Source organism: Periplaneta americana, chromosome 11, assembly GCF_040183065.1.
Source record: "Periplaneta americana isolate PAMFEO1 chromosome 11, P.americana_PAMFEO1_priV1, whole genome shotgun sequence".
In the NCBI taxonomy this organism is placed as follows: Eukaryota; Metazoa; Arthropoda; class Insecta; order Blattodea; family Blattidae; genus Periplaneta; species Periplaneta americana.
Genome location: NC_091127.1, coordinates 163,260,037 through 163,278,773, shown reverse-complemented (window position 1 = coordinate 163,278,773; position 18,737 = coordinate 163,260,037). Strand labels below are relative to the sequence as shown.

General features: G+C 36.2%; 2 protein-coding genes across 5 annotated transcripts in view; one reads left to right on the top strand and one right to left on the bottom strand.

Annotated features, from left to right (window-relative positions):
- LOC138709542 (sodium-coupled monocarboxylate transporter 1-like) overlaps positions 1 to 18,737 on the bottom strand; it is a 74,243-nt gene that overhangs the window by 35,906 nt on the left and 19,600 nt on the right. For all 4 annotated transcript variants that reach the window (XM_069840382.1, XM_069840381.1, XM_069840383.1 and 1 more), the window contains exons 4-6: positions 16,273 to 16,338; positions 825 to 876; positions 665 to 732 (exon numbers count right to left, since the gene is read on the bottom strand). In XM_069840382.1, coding sequence (XP_069696483.1) covers positions 665 to 732; positions 825 to 876; positions 16,273 to 16,338 — 186 coding nt within the window. The remainder of the gene's footprint in view (positions 1 to 664; positions 733 to 824; positions 877 to 16,272; positions 16,339 to 18,737) is intronic.
- LOC138709543 (uncharacterized) overlaps positions 8,933 to 18,737 on the top strand; it is an 87,812-nt gene continuing 78,007 nt past the window's right edge. Inside the window, exon 1 of the mRNA XM_069840386.1 lies at positions 8,933 to 9,363. Coding sequence (XP_069696487.1) covers positions 9,016 to 9,363 — 348 coding nt within the window. The 5' untranslated portion in view covers positions 8,933 to 9,015. The remainder of the gene's footprint in view (positions 9,364 to 18,737) is intronic.

The following is an 18,737-nucleotide window of genomic DNA, read 5'->3' as shown; positions in this document are numbered from 1 at the left end:
GACTGTTGAATTTTCTTCTCACTTCTCTATTACTGTTCTTTGTCACTTATAATTTTAATTCCTGTGTACGTCTACCCATCTTCTCTATTTTTATCTTCTCGTGTAAAGATCTTACAGAAAATTACATATTTAAAAGATTTTGCACACTATTCATTGCAATATTTATGATGGAACGAGCTAACAACTGCAGACAGCTTGAGAACATATCTGAAAGTGCTCCTAATCCCTCCTATGCACACTGTACTGGCTCCCTCCCATGCTCCAAAGCCTGTCAGTGAAACATTACTACTGCGCATGCTCCAATGGAACAGTGTGCCGCAAGTGTCGAGCGGTAAACGTAAGTCCCAGGCGTCAACAAGACCAGTACACGTGCAGTGTTATTTTTACATAGTATTATAAAAAGAATTAAGTCGCTCACATAGTCTACTGCAGCTCATTGATATAACTTTAAAAACATGTGTTACTTGAAGAGGTGGTGCGCTGCTCCTGTGCTCCTTAAGAGAAATCGCCACTGGTGTCAAGTAGCACCGAAACAACTATAAGCCACACATGCTTACATAATTAACACTACAAATTAGGAGTGTACAGTGAGCTTATGCACTACTGGTATTTATTAAATGTTACATAAATTATCTTACACATTTTGGTTTCCAATAGTACTTACCACGCATGTGTAAAAGATGCACACAATACAAACAGCAGGAGTTATTATGTGTACATTAATTCCAGTTACTGTAATGAAAGGGATACATTAGTTTACTTGCAGTGGAAAAGGTTCTTAAATTTAATGCAGTATAGACGTATAAAGCATTACTGGTACTGACCCTGATTGAATGCCAATGCAGGAACATAAATTACTATTGGCAGCCATGTAATCTGCAAGAAATCATCAGATAATGGTTACTGGTGCAATTAATATTACATTACACGAGTTATTTCTGTTTTTACTAATAATAAGATAGTACTATGTATGTTAAGACCAAAAAAATTATTAATTTAATTAAGTAAGTAAATAAATAAGTAAACAAATAAATAAACAAATAAATAAATGGCAATTAATAAAAAAAATCCAAATTGGGGAGATTTTCTGTGATTTATCAAAAGCATTTAACTGTATAAATCATAAAATGCTGCTAGATAAATTTAGATTATTATGGAATTAAAGGCATTGCACACCAATGGTTTCACTCATATCTCATAGATAGGAAACAGAAAGTCGAAATCAATACCACTATGAATTCTGCTTCGACAAGCAGAACTATTAATAATGGAATTCCACAAGGGTCAATTTTAGGTCCCTTACTTTTTCTAGTGTTTATAAATGATCTTGCCTCCTAATAAAAGATGTAGGTCATCCTATATTATTTGAAGACGACACAAATATAGTAATTACAGCCAATAACTCCACGTCTTCCAATCTTCAACAGAGACAATTCTCCCCAAAATATGTGGTTGGTTCTCAGCCAATAAATTAGTATTAAATTATAACAAATCTAATATAATCCAATTTAAATCCTGCCCAAATTCAACCTCGCAAATTTCAAACGCAGTAATTGAAGCGTCGGCTCGAACAACGTTGTAAGCTACAAAATTTTCATTTGGAGTGTTTCCATGTAATTATGTTGTTATGTCATGTTACCTTGCTATACTCTTTGGCTTGCAACTGTCCATCAATTCAGTACGTGAAATTTGTCCACTCAAAAGTTTGCTACCCTATAAGAACAACGTTGTACGTATATACATTTTTGCAGCTCCTGTAAATTTTACCAAATGTAACTTATAACGCTGTTCCAGCCAACGCTTCAATTAACAACAGGTCCCTAACAGAAACAGCAACAACCACAAAATTTCTTGGCTTACAAATCGATAATATGTTAAATTGGTAAAATTATATTAAAGAAATTACTCCTAAACTAAATTCAGCATAGTTTCATCTTGTATTGATTGTTCCGATAAGCTGACTAATAAGTAATGAAAATTCAATTAGACAGTCTCTGCTTATCTGTATTACAATTATAATTTATTGATGTCTTACATTAACGTTTTCGGTACCTCAGTGTACCATCTTCAGATGTATTTATGATACTAAATTTAAATTTAAACCTGGCCAATAGGTACTTATGTAGCGGTCTTGGATAGTGTGTGTGTGAATATACATACTATACCCATATATGTTTACAGTGGTTATATGGACCATAAAACACTTACATACTATCGATTGTTAAAACAACCAATTAAGATCAATTAAAACATGTGGTCATTGTTCTATGACGTTATTTAAATACTTAACACTGTGAATTTTATTAATGTTTATCGTGACTTCGTTGGGGCAACTAGTCGTTACCTTAATTGCACTGTATAACCACTGTAAACATATATGGGTATGGTATGTATACTCACACACACACACACACACACACTATCCAAGACCACAACATATATACCTATCGGCCAGGTTTAAATTTAAATTTAGTATCATAAATACATCTGAAGATGGTACACTGAGGTACCGAAAACGTTAATGTAAGACATCAATAAATTATAATTGTAATACAGATAAGCAGAGACTGTCTAATTGAATTTTCATTACTTAAATTCAGCTTTTTTTGCTATTAGATCTATGCAAGAGGTAGTAAATACCAATACCTTAAAAAAAAAGCAATATACTTTGCATACTTCCACTCGGTAATGAGTTTTGGAAAAATATTTTGGGGAAATTCTACAAATACAGTACCGGTAGTAACAGTACAAAAAATAGTAATCAGAATAGTAGTAGCTGCCAAATGCAGAGAATCGTGTAAGACCATTTTCAAAAAACTACAAATAATGCCCATGGCTTGTCTATATATGTTTTCATTAATAACCTTCCTCGTATGTAATCGTGAAAACTTTTTATCTAATTCAACAGTTCATAGCATAAATACCTCACTCGTCAAAAAATGACTTCTATACTCCATTGGCAAGTCTGTCATGCTATTTTTTATTTTTATTTTAGCAGGTTATTTTACGACGCTTTATCAACATCTTAGGTTATTTAGCGTCTGAATGAGATGAAGGTGATAATGCTGGTGAAATGAGTCCGGGGTCCAGCAGCAAAAGTTACTCAGCATTTGTTCATATTGGGTTGAGGGAAAACCCCGGAAAAAACCTTAACCAGGTAACTTGTCCCGACCGGGAACCGAACCCGGGCCACCTGGTTTCGCGGCCAGATGCGTTAACCGTTACTCCACAGGTGTGGACCATCATGCTATCAAAAAGGAGTGATTTATATTAAGTCAGTAAACATTTTTAATAGCCTCCCTATGGATATAAAAAATCAAACTCAAAACATTAGATTATTTAGGGCCAAATTAAAGAAGTACTTATTTCTCACGTCTTCTAAACTGTAGGTAAATTTATGACTTTCAACAATGGTTCATGAATATTTTTGGCTTGTATTAAATATCGATACTAACCCATTGTGTTGTACTAGTAGACTATATTGTAAAACTCTTCTGTATGTATTTCAACCAGACTGTGACTATAATATTCTTGCTGTGAAGCGATAAATGAATACCATAGAATATAAATACAATACAGTACAATAAAGTCAGCTAGCCAATCGTTCAGTCTATCGATTATTCAGTCAGTTGTTAGTTGATCCAATACAGAAATATGAAAAGTACCGCAGAGTGTATGTTTTTAATACATCATGCAACGTATAATCCGTTAAAAAACGAGATGAGTTCAAGAAATTCGTTTTGACTGTACAGAGTAAATATATACCGATGTAGGTCTGGGTGTGTATTCGAGCGCATATATTTATTGAATGGCTAATTTAAAACATGGTGTATGTTCACAGTTGATTGAGATTTTAGCTGAATTTATTTGTGTTCGAAATTTATAGTAACAATACAGAACGAGATTGCAGGTTGGGTGACGTTGCTATAATGACTGGAATTGGGTGATTTTAGCAAATGCTAGAACTGATTGGTGAGAAAATTTATACAAAAAAAGATAAAGATAATACTAGAAGCATCGACCAATAATTGTTCTAGTTCTTTTTTTTTCAGCCTAACCATGAAGTAGAAGAAAAAAAAAAGACATAAGATATTTCTGTTATTTACTAATGATAAGATAAGTACAGAAAGTTACTATGTAGGTACGTTAAGCAGGGGCGGCTTTCGAAGGGGGGCTGCGGAGCTGCAGCACCCCCAGACATTTTGGTTCTTGTCTCGTTTTTTGTTGTGAAATACATTTATTATACAGTCTCTATTTAGCGGCTGGAATTTTTTTTAAAATTTCGCTCTCATTGACATGCACGCAATCGTTAGTGAAGTCACTTCCTCCCCTGGTGCTGCCAGTGCGAAACCAGAGACAAGGACTGTAGGGTGAAGCCACTTCCTCCCCTGGAGCTGCCAGTCTCGTCTCGGAAGCTTTGCGCGTTAGTTTTACCCCTCCCCCTGCTAGCCCCTTGCCCTGAATCCAGAGTTTCCAGGCGCTGCAAAATTTGCAGCAGTTTGTCAGTAGCGCGCAGTTTTAAATACATTTTCTTTAACGTTGTGAGTATAACAAGTGCAACAATGTTTAATTCTGTACAATATTTACAGTGTATTCAGTTCAGTACCTTAACAATTCAGGAGAAATGTGAAATGTGAAATGTGCCCATCAGTTGAATCTCATAATGGAAAGAGCCGCTAAACAAAATAGCCTACAAAGCTCGCATATTTTTTTGTTAATGTATCCAGTATCCCTGCTTTCTTCTCTCGATCTCCACACAGTCTGTATTAAATTAATGTGTTTGAAAGACAATTCCATCAGCTGGGGCAACAAGATGGAGTTTTAAAATAAGAACAGTAAATGTTGTTCATGAGAAGGAGCCATTGCTAGAATGTTTTCAAACCATAATGGAATCTGAAACATCTAACAACATCACAATAAATGGGGCAAGCGCCCTGGTGTGTACTCTTGAAGATCCCGAATTCAATTTCTGGCTCAGTTTTTTTTTCCCCCATTTAATGTATCAGATATACGTGGTGTGTCTAAAAAGTTCGGTGAATGGTGTCATATCTGAACGGCAACTTGGCGCATGCGCATGGTTCTTCAGAGACTTGGGGAGAATCGATACACAGCATGCAATGCATGTGACTGGCAGTGTAAACAGACTGCGACCAGTTGAACGTAGTCAGTGTGAGAGGAAGTGTCACAGCGCAATGGAGCAACGTGTAAACATCAAGTTCTGTACAAATTGGGGAAGACTGCAACGGAGACACATGGAATGTTGGTGCAGGTGTACGGGAGGGAAGTCGTGAGCAGAAAATGTGTTTAAGAATGGTTTAAACGCTTCCGTGAAGGGAAGGAAACAATTGAGGATGAGCCACGTTCAGGTCGGCCATCGACAAGCAGAACCCCAGAAATGATCGACAAAGTGCGACAAATGCTGGCACAAGATCGGCGACTGACTCTAAGATTGATTGCGGAGGAATTGGACATTAGCAAGGACACCATCGTCCGCGATGATTTGGGTAAGCGGAAGATCTGCTCCTGATTTGTGCCGCACAAGCTCACAGACAAGAGAAAGCAAAACGGATGGAAACTTCTGGTGATTTCATTTCCATGTGTGACCAGGATCCATTGCTTCGGAAAACCATCGTCACGGGAGATGAGACCTGGTGCTACCAGTTCGATCCGGAATCAAAACGGCAATCGATGTCATGGTGTTCGCCGACTTCCCCGCGACCAAAACAAAAAGCCGTCTGCAAAAATCCAAGGTGAAAACAAAGATAAATTTCCAATTTTTATATTTCCATTTCGTACAATATTCTGGTCACGAGACATAATCATATACTTTGTCTTTTCGGAATTTACTTCCAAACCTATCTCTTTACTTCCTTCCAGTAAAATTCCCGTGTTTTCCCTAATCGTTTGTGGATTTTCTCCTAACATATTCACGTCATCCGCATAGACAAGCAGCTGATGTAACCCGTTCAATTCCAAACCCTCTCTGTTATCCTGGACTTTCCTAATGGCATACTCTAGAGCAAAGTTAAAAAGTAAAGGTGATAGTGCATCTCCTTGCTTTAGCCAAATAAATAATAATAATAATAATAATAATAATAATAATAATAATAATAATAATAATTATTATTATTATTATTATTATTATTATTATTAAAGCTATACTGAAATATACCCATTACAGTGCACTTATCGTTACTTGGTTTTCAAAATTTATCCACCCATCACAACCTACACACACGATCACAACACTCCTCAATATTATCCATTCCCTCCCACCGAACATCCTCATATTCATCTTCTTTCACAGTGGCTGTTCCTCGGCTTTGGAATTCCCTACCGAGTAATGTCAGGGACTGTCAGACATCAAACCAATTTAAGAATAGACTAACGAAATATTTTTCTAACAATTGTTTTTAACAATAATAGCTGTTTCAGGTTTCTCAATGTTTAATGGTTATATATATCACAGAATAAATACTTAAATTATCTCATTATTATTATTATTATTATTATTATCATTATTATTATTATTATTACAGTGCAGTTTTGCGAAGGCTTTGGAATAATGTTGCTCTAAATTTTCAATGCAAAATATGTTGTATGTATTTTCAATTTTAAAAATATGATCGTGCAAAAAATGTGTACAATACACGCTTGTGAAGTGCATTGCAAAATCTCGGAAATTGAAAACCTCGCTCTGGTTATTTTCAAACTTTTCCCCGATTTTGTAAAAAGCACTTTCCAAGCTTGTATCGTAATAAACAGGATTCTGACAAAAGACCTTTCCGGTTTCGAACACATGTAATTTACTTCCTATGAATCTGATGTGCATTAAAATAGTACCAATGGCAAGAGAATGCAGTCCACACCTGTGGAGTAACGTACAGCGCGTCTGGCCGCGAAATCAGGTGGCCCGGATTCGAATCCCGGTCGGGGCAAGTTATCTGGTTGAGGTTTTTTCCGAAGTTTTCCCTCGACCCAATACGAGCAAATGCTGGGTAACTTTCGGTGCTGGACCCCGGACTCATTTCACCGGCATTATCACCTTCATTTCATTCGACGCTAAATAACCTAGATGTTGATAAAGCGTCGTAAAATAGCCCAATTAAAAAAAAAAAGAGAATGCAGACAAAAAGAAATCATCATATACGGTACAGTTCTGAGAACATAAAACCTGTCCTCTTAAGGTAAACGTTCACTACATCGTATCGCACTCATCGGACGAATCGCACGGATCGGAAAAAGACTATCTTTACTGTAATTGTTATGTAACCGCGTTCACTACATCGTATCGCACGCATCGCCTCTCGGCAAATCCGTCCACGTTTCTCGGATGGGCAACTTTTCCGATGCGTGCGATCATGGCCTTCTTTAATAAATCAATTTTAATTGGTCAACTGTTACTATTATGTTCTGCCATGTTCAGTGTCGCGCCAAAATGGCAGACGGAAAACTTATTTCGCGTGTAGAAAATTGCGAAGAATTATATAATTTGAGGCGTTCCCATTACAGTAATCAAGTCGTTTCTTGCAAATATATTATGTAACCAATATTTCTTTCGTTCTTTCAATTAAGACGCATGAAGCAATTACAAATTCTTATTCGCTAACGATCATGATTAATAGACCTAACCTCAACTCGTCTGTTTTCAGCAATGTCAATATCGTACGACCAGCGGCGGCTCGTGATAATATATTATGTGTGTTCACAATTTTGTGGTTCCAAAATCGAAGAGTATTTGAAATCGTACGTTTCGTCTGATATGAAATGACATGATTCCAATGTTTCACTATCGAATAAAACCGTATATAAATTCAAAACAACATATAATAATAATAATAATAATAATAATAATAATAATAATAATAATAATAATAATGAAACTCAGTCGTTTTATTTCCAATTTTTCTTGGTAAGCCAGTTTACCCAGTTCTTTACTGTTCAAAATTACTTGAACAGAGTTCATTGTTTACGTTTGTTAAAAATGAATACATACCACAGTCTCGTTATTTACAAACGCGTGTGTTCAGTAATATAGGCTATTTTGATTCACAACATACTGATACACTATAGCCTATACCAGTACTGTAATCCCACTCGCATAGATTACTATAAATACATGCGAGTAAATATTATTCTTAAATATTATACACTCATACAGATACTTAAATTCATACCACCACCACCACAGTCAACCAGCATGTGTTTGAAAGCCAGACTCTGCTATTATGCCGACACTGAAGTATAGTAATTCACAAACTACACTCTCGTAGCAGGACTGTACACACTCCACGTAAGTAAACGTTCCTACAGTCAGATGCTGACATCTACAGGCTATTAAATTTCCTCCTTGAGATATAGCACGTGAACGATAGGTATCGATGGACCTGACATCTGCAGGTTAGATACTCATCATGTTCACTTAACGCTTTGTGCTCTTGACGAGTCATAAGCGGCCAGCTAAAGACAATTTTCTCCCGCGCATGCGTGAAATTCCTGTAACCATCTCGAAAAGAGCACGGCTTGTACGTGAACGGATGTTGCCAAGTTTACATAAGAAGTTTATGCAAGATACGGGAAGTTTAAAATACTCGATTCTGATATTATACATCCCCACTACGTCAATACGGTATCAAATAATAAAACTAGTCGTGCATTAATGGAAACAAGGTGTTCACGTGCTCTTGTGCTCTTATTGACGCACCGCCACTGCGTACGACGTCATGTTTCAAACAGCTGGTAGGGGAATCCGATGAGGCGATGAGGTAGAGCCGTTTCAGTGAACGCACTGCACTTAAAATATCCGTTGCGTGTGATTCATATGAGTGCGATACGATACAGAACGCGTACCGATCGTCTTGGTTCAGAGGTTGGCAGCACTGAGTTACAGTGACTTGCATTTGTGTTTCGTAACCAGGTTACCCGTGTCGCTTGCCTAGCGAGAACTTGTAACTTCCGTATGCGCTTAGCCGAGTCTCGCTCGACATATTGTGCGTGTTACCTAGCGACGCTGTTATGGAGTGGACAAATCAACAAGTTTTAACGCTTATTGAAGCGTATAGGTCATATCCGATGTTGTGGGATCCGAAAGATCCTGACTATAAGAACAGAATCAAGAAAAAGAATGCCCTGGCATCAATAGCACAAACTGTCCAGAGGTCGCCCGGGGAAGTAGAAAGAAAGCTTCATAATATTAAAGGACAGTTTCAGCGAGAGAGAATGAAACTCCAGAGATACAAAGCTTCAGGTGAAGTGGAATACAGCCAACAAACGAAATGGTTTGCCTATAAACATTTGGAGTTCCTTGCAACATCAACCGTTCCCCGGAGAACAGCAAACATTATGGATGAAACACAGTTCTATGTAAGTACCGATATACAGTTTTTAATTAAATAATTTCACTTGTTTTCAGGAAGGATTGTCGCTTTTAAAACTGATTTTGAGAATGTTGTATATGTGAACAGTAGGTAGTAACTCAATTGGTATATTAATATTTGAGGAGAAAAATTCGCTCCGGCGCCGGGGATCGAACCCGGGTCCTTGGTTCTACGTACCAAGCGCTCTGACCACTGAGCTACGCCGAATTCAATCCATAGCACCGGATCGAACCTTTCTTCTTCAATGTTTCCCTTTGTGGCCTGACTCCAAGTTAGGCATATATGTTGACGTTTATGTCCAATGTCAACTGTCATTATATTAGGAGCGCACTCAGCTCAGTGACTTGTTTGGCCGGGATTCCGCAGTTAACAAGTCAGCTAAGTGCGCTTCTAGTATAATGGCAGTTGACATTGGACATCTACATGCCTAACTTGGAGTCAGGCCACAAAGGGGAAACATTGAAGGAGGAAGGTTCGATCCGGTGCTATGGATTGAATTCGGCGTAGCTCAGTGGTCAGAGCGCTTGGTACGTAGAACCAAGGACATAGGTTCGATCTCCGGCGCCGGAGCGAATTTTTCTCCTCAAATATTAATTGTCAATATTACAGATATTATTCTGTAGGACAAATTAATTACTCTATAATATTCAGTTGGTATAGCCACGGGTTCGGGCCTGGGTTGTGGCGAAATTTTTCTCATCATAACTTCCAGGTACGCTCAAGTGTGTACTGAGTCCCATGTCCAATTGAGTACCGGTTCTTTCCGGAGTAGAAGGTGAACGTGGTGCTGACCCTCTCGTGTCGAGATCAAGAAAGCATGTGAGCTCCATATCTATTCCCCCATCCACAGTACGGTGTGAACGAATTGACTTTTGATTTTGGAGGGGTTTGTTTATACAACGTATAGGGAATTACAAGTATGGACACTTCGCATCGGTACCTTTGATGTAGCAGGACTGATTTCAATGACCTTCAAACCAGCTTGAGCTTTCTGTCCCCCCCCGCCCCTAGAGTTGGCGCTGAAATCACACCAGCTAGCAGTCGACACAGAGGAATATAACAGACATACAATTAATACATCTAGATACATTATACATTATGTACTCAACTAAAATAAATTGGATCGATGAAATAATAAATCCGTTATTATCTGTAATGTCTAGACTCTAGAGTTCTTTTATAATGAGAGTTGAGACGTTTACCCCATCAACAATTAAAATTATGTAATAATTTGATAGCACTGAAAATGGAAAAACGAAACTCCTATGAGAAGTAAAACCATATGCCTATATATTGTACATGAATATTAAACGAATTTGATACATAATTTTATAATGTATTATATTATTTTATAATATAGGCCTAATTTATTATATATAAAACATAAAAAATTATTATTACAATTAGTTCGTTACTGAGAAATAAGGAGAAGCTGTTAACTCGAATTATTTGAAGCAAAGCGTTACTGGATTATGCAATAAGATAGGCGATGTTTGGATCCTATGTCTCAACTCTTATATTCAATTATTATCGAGGAACTCTCAGCATGTGCTCGATTACAATAATCTCTAACGCTTCGAAGTGGAGCTAAATGCCGGCACAAAGAAAAGCAAAACAGAAAAATTTGCTCAGTGTCCATTCTATATAATCCCTATTCGCTGGTTTATAGTTTTGGATTTACTGTAATGAACTGATTTATTTATAAATACGCTACTATCCATGTACACCTTTCACACTTAAGGCCCATTCACAATGAAAAATAAACATAACCGTAACATAAACACAGAAGTTTGCGGTCAGGTTACCAAATGGGATCATTCACAATGATTCACGTAAACACTGACATTAACATAACCGTTAGACGTTAACATGAAAGTTTGCGAACTCCAACTTTCATGCTTATGCTTACGTGATTTGCAAACAGAACACAATCGTGGAGCGCTGAAGTATACGACAGAATATGAGGAAATGGCGTCGTTGTTATGTTTCCATGGTTACCAAGTATGTTTGGGGTTATGTTTGTGTTCCCATCGTGAATGATGGTATGACTTCTTGATTTTACCGTAACGTTTACATTTTTAAGTTAACGCTTACGTTATGTTTAATTTTCAGTGTGAATAAGCCTTTAGATTAAATAAGTACCGATATTGTAATATAAGTTTGATGTAAAAGTAGCAGAACAAAGAATCAAGCAGATTAAATTACAGGAATGCAGTAAAAATTAATTAGACAGCGAAAAATAATCGTCATCTCAAGCCATAACGCTTTCAAAATACTTTCCATTTATGTGTCATGACTCGTGAAGTACGTAGTGAACTGTGCTCTGGCTTTCTCAAGTATCTTCTGAAGCGTTTCTTGCAATACTTGCCACGGTATTAGATACACGGAGACACCGAGATGCACCACGGCCAACTCAACAGATCTCCGACTGTAGTGCTAGATGCGCCACGGCTTCCGCCCTGAGACAGTGTTAAGTGCGCCACGATTCCCATGACAAATTGGCAAATTTGCACTTACAATGACGTCACTGGACGCAAGCTGCAATACGTATGACTAGGGACCGGATTTTTATGTAATATCAAGGTGTGAAATATGTACATATTTACGTAAGAAAAATAAGCTGAATATGTACCAAAATATGTAAAATCATGAAAATATTTAATATCAATATATGGCAGGTATAGGATAGGTACGACTCTCCAGTTGTGATTTAAGAGAGCACCCGACTTTTTTTTACCTCATTCTTGACACATTGAAATTTTTCCATCTGTAGTGAAACCTTCGTCCATCCCAATCCATGATTTTATTTTTGTCGTTAGGATTGAAGATACAGGGGCCATTTTAGTTAGTTAAAAGCAGTAGATAAACTCACTTGCACTTTATACTGTAAGTACTAAAACTAGAGAATTGACTGAAATGAATGACACAACAGTACTGCAAGCACTGTTTTGCTTTATTGGATTAGGAGAAAATAAGAGGAGATGTGGGACACATGCATTTTAGCTGCTCCCTTTAAGAAACAAAGTACCTACTAAAACCTCAAACTATAGGCATTTACAAACTGTTGTTTGCCTGGAACTAAGAAAATTATGTTTCGTGCCGAAATATATCTTTTCTTGGTCTATGTAAAAATCTGTGTATTTCAAATTGTAAACTTCCCTAACAATTTTTTTTTTCTTTTAAAGAAGTAAAAACGAATAAACCCCTTAAATATGTAGATTTATGTAATACCACAGTCTAGTATATACAGTCGCGAAGCTCAATACCTAGTAAATATGCAAACATCAGATAGTTGCTCACCACTAGGATCGCTAATATCGCCTCATTACAGGCAATGCAAAATAGTACCGTCACAGTCTATTGTTTCTAGCACCCTCAAAACTCAAGCTTCGTGGCTGTATATAGTAGACTGTGGTAATACCAAGCCATAATATGTAATGTGGAGTAAATATGTAAAAATATGTAGTATCAAATTTTAATATATTAATGGTAATTACAAGATTCGCAAAGATTTGTTATTTATATACGGTTAGGTGGAAAGGAATATAATATGTAATTACATAAAACTCCGGTCCCTACATATGACGTAATATCAATCGAGGAGTATAAAGCACTCCGTCGGATCCCAGTGGCGGATTCTCAATACGTAGACTGCATGTTAATGATTTACAGATGGACAAATTATATTTTATTTCACCTTCATTTTTACTGTGTCACAACCACATAGAAAAATACGTCACAATTTGCCATTCTTAATACAACTAGTAAATTTTCTTCTGTTAGTCACGATCTTTGTTTCAATTTTATAAGTTTTCGTTCAGAAAGCATTGTTCGGAAATGTACTGAATGTAGAGCAAATATAGGAGCTATTTAGTGTAGTGGCAAACGAGCTAAGATAGGACTGTAGATATTTTTCTATGGAGAGTATCTATATATATAATTTGAACTGGTAATGGAAATTACGGGAAAACGACTGAACGGGTTTTAATGAACGACCCGTCATTTTGAAGCTTAGTATCAAAGGATTTTCAGAAAAATAGTAACGTTCAGCGAAACGTTAGTTTTCCTACGTAATTTTCCTATTTTTCAAAATCCATCTTTCGTCAGTTTTTAGAAATAATTTGCATTTCAGAATAAAACAAAACACACACTACAATAAACAATAGACTGTTACACGAAGGTCATGACTTGCAGGATTGCTGACATATTTAGAGTTCAAATTCAAATGGTTATTAAAAACTTCAAGACTCACTAAAAATAATTTACAAGTCTGATTCTGCGGTGTATAATTTTCTGAGTACAGCTGTGTATTGGATATTAAAATATACAAAATTTGAGGTGGTTTGATGACATTATTACCATTATAAATTAAATATTATTATAGTTAATGCCATGATGTGACTATTTTTAATTAGTTATACATATTAATGTTATATTGATGATATGAAAGTGAAACGTTTTGGGGTTATATAAGTAGATGTAGAGAATATCTTAAAGTAGATCTTCATTTCTATAATTTACTGGGTGACGGCTATTATATATACAAGATAATAATATTGTCATTAAAAATCAAATATTTTTATAGTTATTAATCAAGTGGGATTGGATCTTTTTCATTTACATGCGTCATTCTCTTCAGTATTGGCTCGAGAGAGCGCAAAAATTACAGTTCCTAAGGAAAGACCAAAAGTATTACTTACTGATAAAATAAGAGGCCTAGAAAATTTTGTAGTCTCCCGATCACTTCAGCAAGATCTCTTGGCAGGATAAAATGATTTTACCCTCTACATTTCAAGCTCTACATGCAGCAGCTATACCAAGATGCTATGTCTATTGTTCGAAAGCATAGCAAACCTGACATTTTTTAAATTTTCACCTACAATCCATAATGACCTGAAATAGCTATTGCTTCACTCCCACTACATGAAAAACCCACTGATCGTCCTGACATTGTTACTTGCGTTTTCGCGTTGAAACTCAAAAACTGACGGTGGATACGTTCAAGGAAAAGTATTTGGCATAAAAAAACATTCAGAGGGAGTATGTTTCATTATTATGAAATCAAATAATTTTCAAAATGTCTGGTATTCTTCACTGACAATAAATCTGAAAAGTTTTATTTGAACGCCTAATGAACTTAGTTTGCAGCATTTGCTGCACAAGCCATTAGTTTTAAATAAATCTAAGCCAGTGTGATGTGTTATACAACGAAAATACAATTCGTAAGAAATCATAGGTTCGTCCCCTATTATAATATTGATGTGATTTTCGATTTTGCTTTCTTCCTTTATTGAGAATGTTAATTCATCATCTACTACATAATCTGCAGTAGCGAGCAACACTCTCACTAGACCTGGAGTAAACCGTGTTTGCAGAGTAGCAGTGTAAAGTGTTCGAGTTATGTAACACAGTGGTTATGTTGTTATGTAACTTACTTCAGATCTTTATGTTGCATAACGTCAATGTGGACGTCACTTTAGTCCACTCCAGCACGTATAGTTAGCGAATTATTGCGTAGCGTGACATGTTTTCTTTAACAAATAACACGTAGGCCTTATTTCACACGCAAAATGACTGACTCAATTTTTGCGCCACGCACTAGCCAACAGTGTTGTTGAATTCAGACCTTCCCCCCTCCCCCGAGAGGAATTTATACTATACCGGTGGAGGGGGCGAGGGGGGAGTTGGAACAGACAGCAAAATAAACAATAATAATTTTGATCTTACGTAACAACAGAGACAGTCGATGTAAAAGGGATATAAAAAAATGTGTCTAAAGAAATACTGTAGAGCTATCATTAATTTATATTAATTGTTTTGGCACTACCAAAATAATGTTAGTATACACATTAATTTAGAAATGTTAATATTATGTAAAACATGATGAATTTGAACCGTCCTCATGTGTAAAACTGCCCCATAAAGCCGGTGTTAAGTGTCCTTTATAGAGTATATAAACCGCCTAAAGTTAGTATGCCTACAAGTAGTAATTACTCACGAATGTGTCATTCAAAAACTTTTCTAAGGTTTTTAAGGGCTCTGATATGAACAATTCACCTGTTTTCTCTTTTATTATTTTTGTAAGAGCTTCGAGGCCATTTTTTAAATATATTTTTGCACAGTTTACAAAATGAATTAACCCGAGCACGATTGAATCACAACCAACCATATTTGAATCGGTTATGTTTTTAAACCCGTAAGTCAAAAATTGTAAACTTGTGGGAAAACGAAAATAATAATAATAATAATAATAATAATAATAATAATAATAATAATAATAATAATAATAATAATAATTTATTAACTAAGATGTACTTGTAAACAGTGGCGGCTCGTGATAAAATATTACGTGTGTTCACAATTTTGTGTTCCAAAACCGAAAAGAATTTGAAATCGTACGTTTAGCCTAATATGAAATGTCATGATTCCAATGTTTCACTATGGAAAAAAAAACGTATATAAATTTAAAACATATAATAATAATAATAATAATAATAATAATAATGATAATAATAATGATAATAATAATAATAATAATAATAGTAATAATAATGAAACCCAGTCTTTTTATTTCCAATTTTCCCTGGTATTATCGCCGCGCTCTCATGGTTAACATGTCGGCATCATACAATAACGTGCGGTGTGCTTTTAAAACATAATTACTACCTCGGATCTTGGAATTCAGGAAAGAGGAAAATTCCCCCCTCCCCACCACTCCCTGATTCATCACTGCTAGCCAATGAGAGATGTATTGATCGATGTTGATTTCGCATTTAATTACATGGTATTCATCTTATTTCAGTACTATTTATTTTGTTTACCGATTCGAATGTTGTATTACTATCTGTTGAGATCTTAACTGTCCTGTAAATCTTCGTCATAAATTTATACTTACGATGGTGACAGTGAAGAGAAAGGAACCAAAGAGACGGACATTCTTGTCAAACCTTCTTTCCAGATACTGAAAAATGAGACATTGAAATACTATAGAAAAACTGCGTAACAAATAGCACAGGGTTTCTACAAAAGACCTTTCCGGTTTCGAACACATGTAATTTACGTTATATGAATCTGAAGTGCATGAAAATAGTACCAATGGAAAGAGAAACTCAAAAAATTTAGGTCCTTACCTGAAAGATGTTCAATGTGTCCACCTTAGTAACATGACACACATCAAGCCTAAGTCAAGTTCCACGTAGGTACGCGGATTTTCCGACCCCCAGATTCTGAGGTTATGTCTGTTCACCTTACCAGAAAGATGAAAAGTAGCTTCTTCAGAAAACAGCACGGAACGAATAAATTCATCACAGTTTTCAATTAAAGTCTGAATACTTATGCAGAAATTCCTTCGTAGCACTTTGTCCTCTGGTTTTAGAGCTTGCAGCAACTGTAGATGAAATCGCAACCGCTTGCGAACAATCTTGCCTTAAGATCAGTGTACCATTTACGGATTGTAGACCCACTGGATGGATCTGCACCAAACTTTGTTCGTAATGCCGTTGCACATTAATAACCGACTGGTTCACATGAAAATCAAGCTTTTCTGTCCTCTATAGCAGCCATTTCGCCTCAACAATGAACAAATTTGTTTATATGCGCTAGGCGAAGGTATCCAGACGGCGGTGTGCGCTATTATGAGGCAGTGTTACCAACTAGAAGAACAATGTTGCCACAAGTTTCTCTTTCCATTGGTGCTATTTTCATGCATCTCAGATTAATAGAACGTAAATGACACGTGTTCGAAGCCGGAAATGTCTTTTGTAGAAGCCCTGTATTTTGTATTATTTATTTAAAAAACAGTAAAGTCTTTATAATCTGAGTTGTATATGACTGTGCTTACCTCGGATTGTCGAAAACTCTGATTATATGGAAAGGGAGGCAAGATTTGAAAATGCACGTGGTGCAAACAAATTATACCTACATACACTTTTTTTAATTGACTTACCATTACAATGTAGGCTTGCATAAATTCCCAGAAGCAATTAGGAAGAATGAGTGTTTTAAACTAATCTGTCTATTGAATAATTTCAAGGCAAAAATTGTTCCGGGGTGGGGCATTGAACCCGGGACCTTTGGCTGAGCGCGGCAACGTTCTACCGACTGAGCTACCCAGGAACTCAGGTATAGCTTCCTATAGAGCTGATTTGAATAATTTCAAGGGAAAAATTGTTCCGGGGCCGGGCATCGAACCCGGGACCTTTGGCTGAGCGCACTAACGCTCTATTAACTGAGCTACACTGTTAATATTTGTTAACAGAAAACCACAAATTTAAGTCACAGAGAGTTGAAGCCTTGTAGAATACTGGTTCGGTACTTTTGAAGAATACGAAAATAGGTTATTCTACTGTAGAATTGGTAGCACTGGTCAGAAAAGAAAATTGAATGCATGTACAGGAATCAATGCATTTTTATTAATTAAGCGTTATAAAATCATATAAAATCCAATGATATACCGTCGTAGGATACTCAAACAGGGCCTTAAGCAGATTAGGCTATGAGTGTTATAAATTTACTGCCATGAATTCTGCAATGCTTGGGAAAAGTGGCATAAGTCAATTTCCAATAAACGTTTTTATTAGTTTATTGACAACTTATGGAACATCTGCTCGCTTGGGAAAAGAGACATAAGTATTTCTCCCATTATAATTATTCATACAGAAGAAAATCAAATCTACATAAACCAGTGTGAAGACAGTTTTTTTCCTTCTCCTGTAAAATCAACATTTTTGACTTGTGCCTCTTTTCTCGTGCACTACAGAATTGTAATTTTGGCATAAGATTTGAAACAGGTATTTAGCTGGAAGTTCCAGAAAGATTTGTGTAATATCTGTGGAAATAATTTATGTTACTTCGCTTAAACAATCACAGATATTTTTCTGCCAATAATTATGTGGTGTCTTCGAAGCTAGCTTTTTAACAGATTGTGGACACATGCTTCACTTAAGATTATGTTCTCTCATATGAGTGCCACAGCATTGCCGTAAATTAATCCGCAATATTTGCATTTGGCTCTCTTATTGTTGTTGATGGTTTTTGTATCGTATAGATCTCACACTTCAGCCCTAGGGCGCAATTTGAGGATTTTTACTTGAACATAGAAGTGCGTTTACCTGCAGAAATCCTTTATATACTCACTTAACTTCTAGATTTACGAATTTCAGAAACATTGTATGCCAGAAAAATCTATTACTAATAAGGAAACACTAATGTGATTTTCCTTACAGAAACTCTTAATATTCAATCACTCAGGTAACTTCTGAAACTTACGAGTTTCAGAAACAGTGTATTCCAGGAAATTCCTCTTCCAGTGGAAGTATTAAAGTCTCTGAGGACAAATTTCTATGCTCAGGACTAAAATCG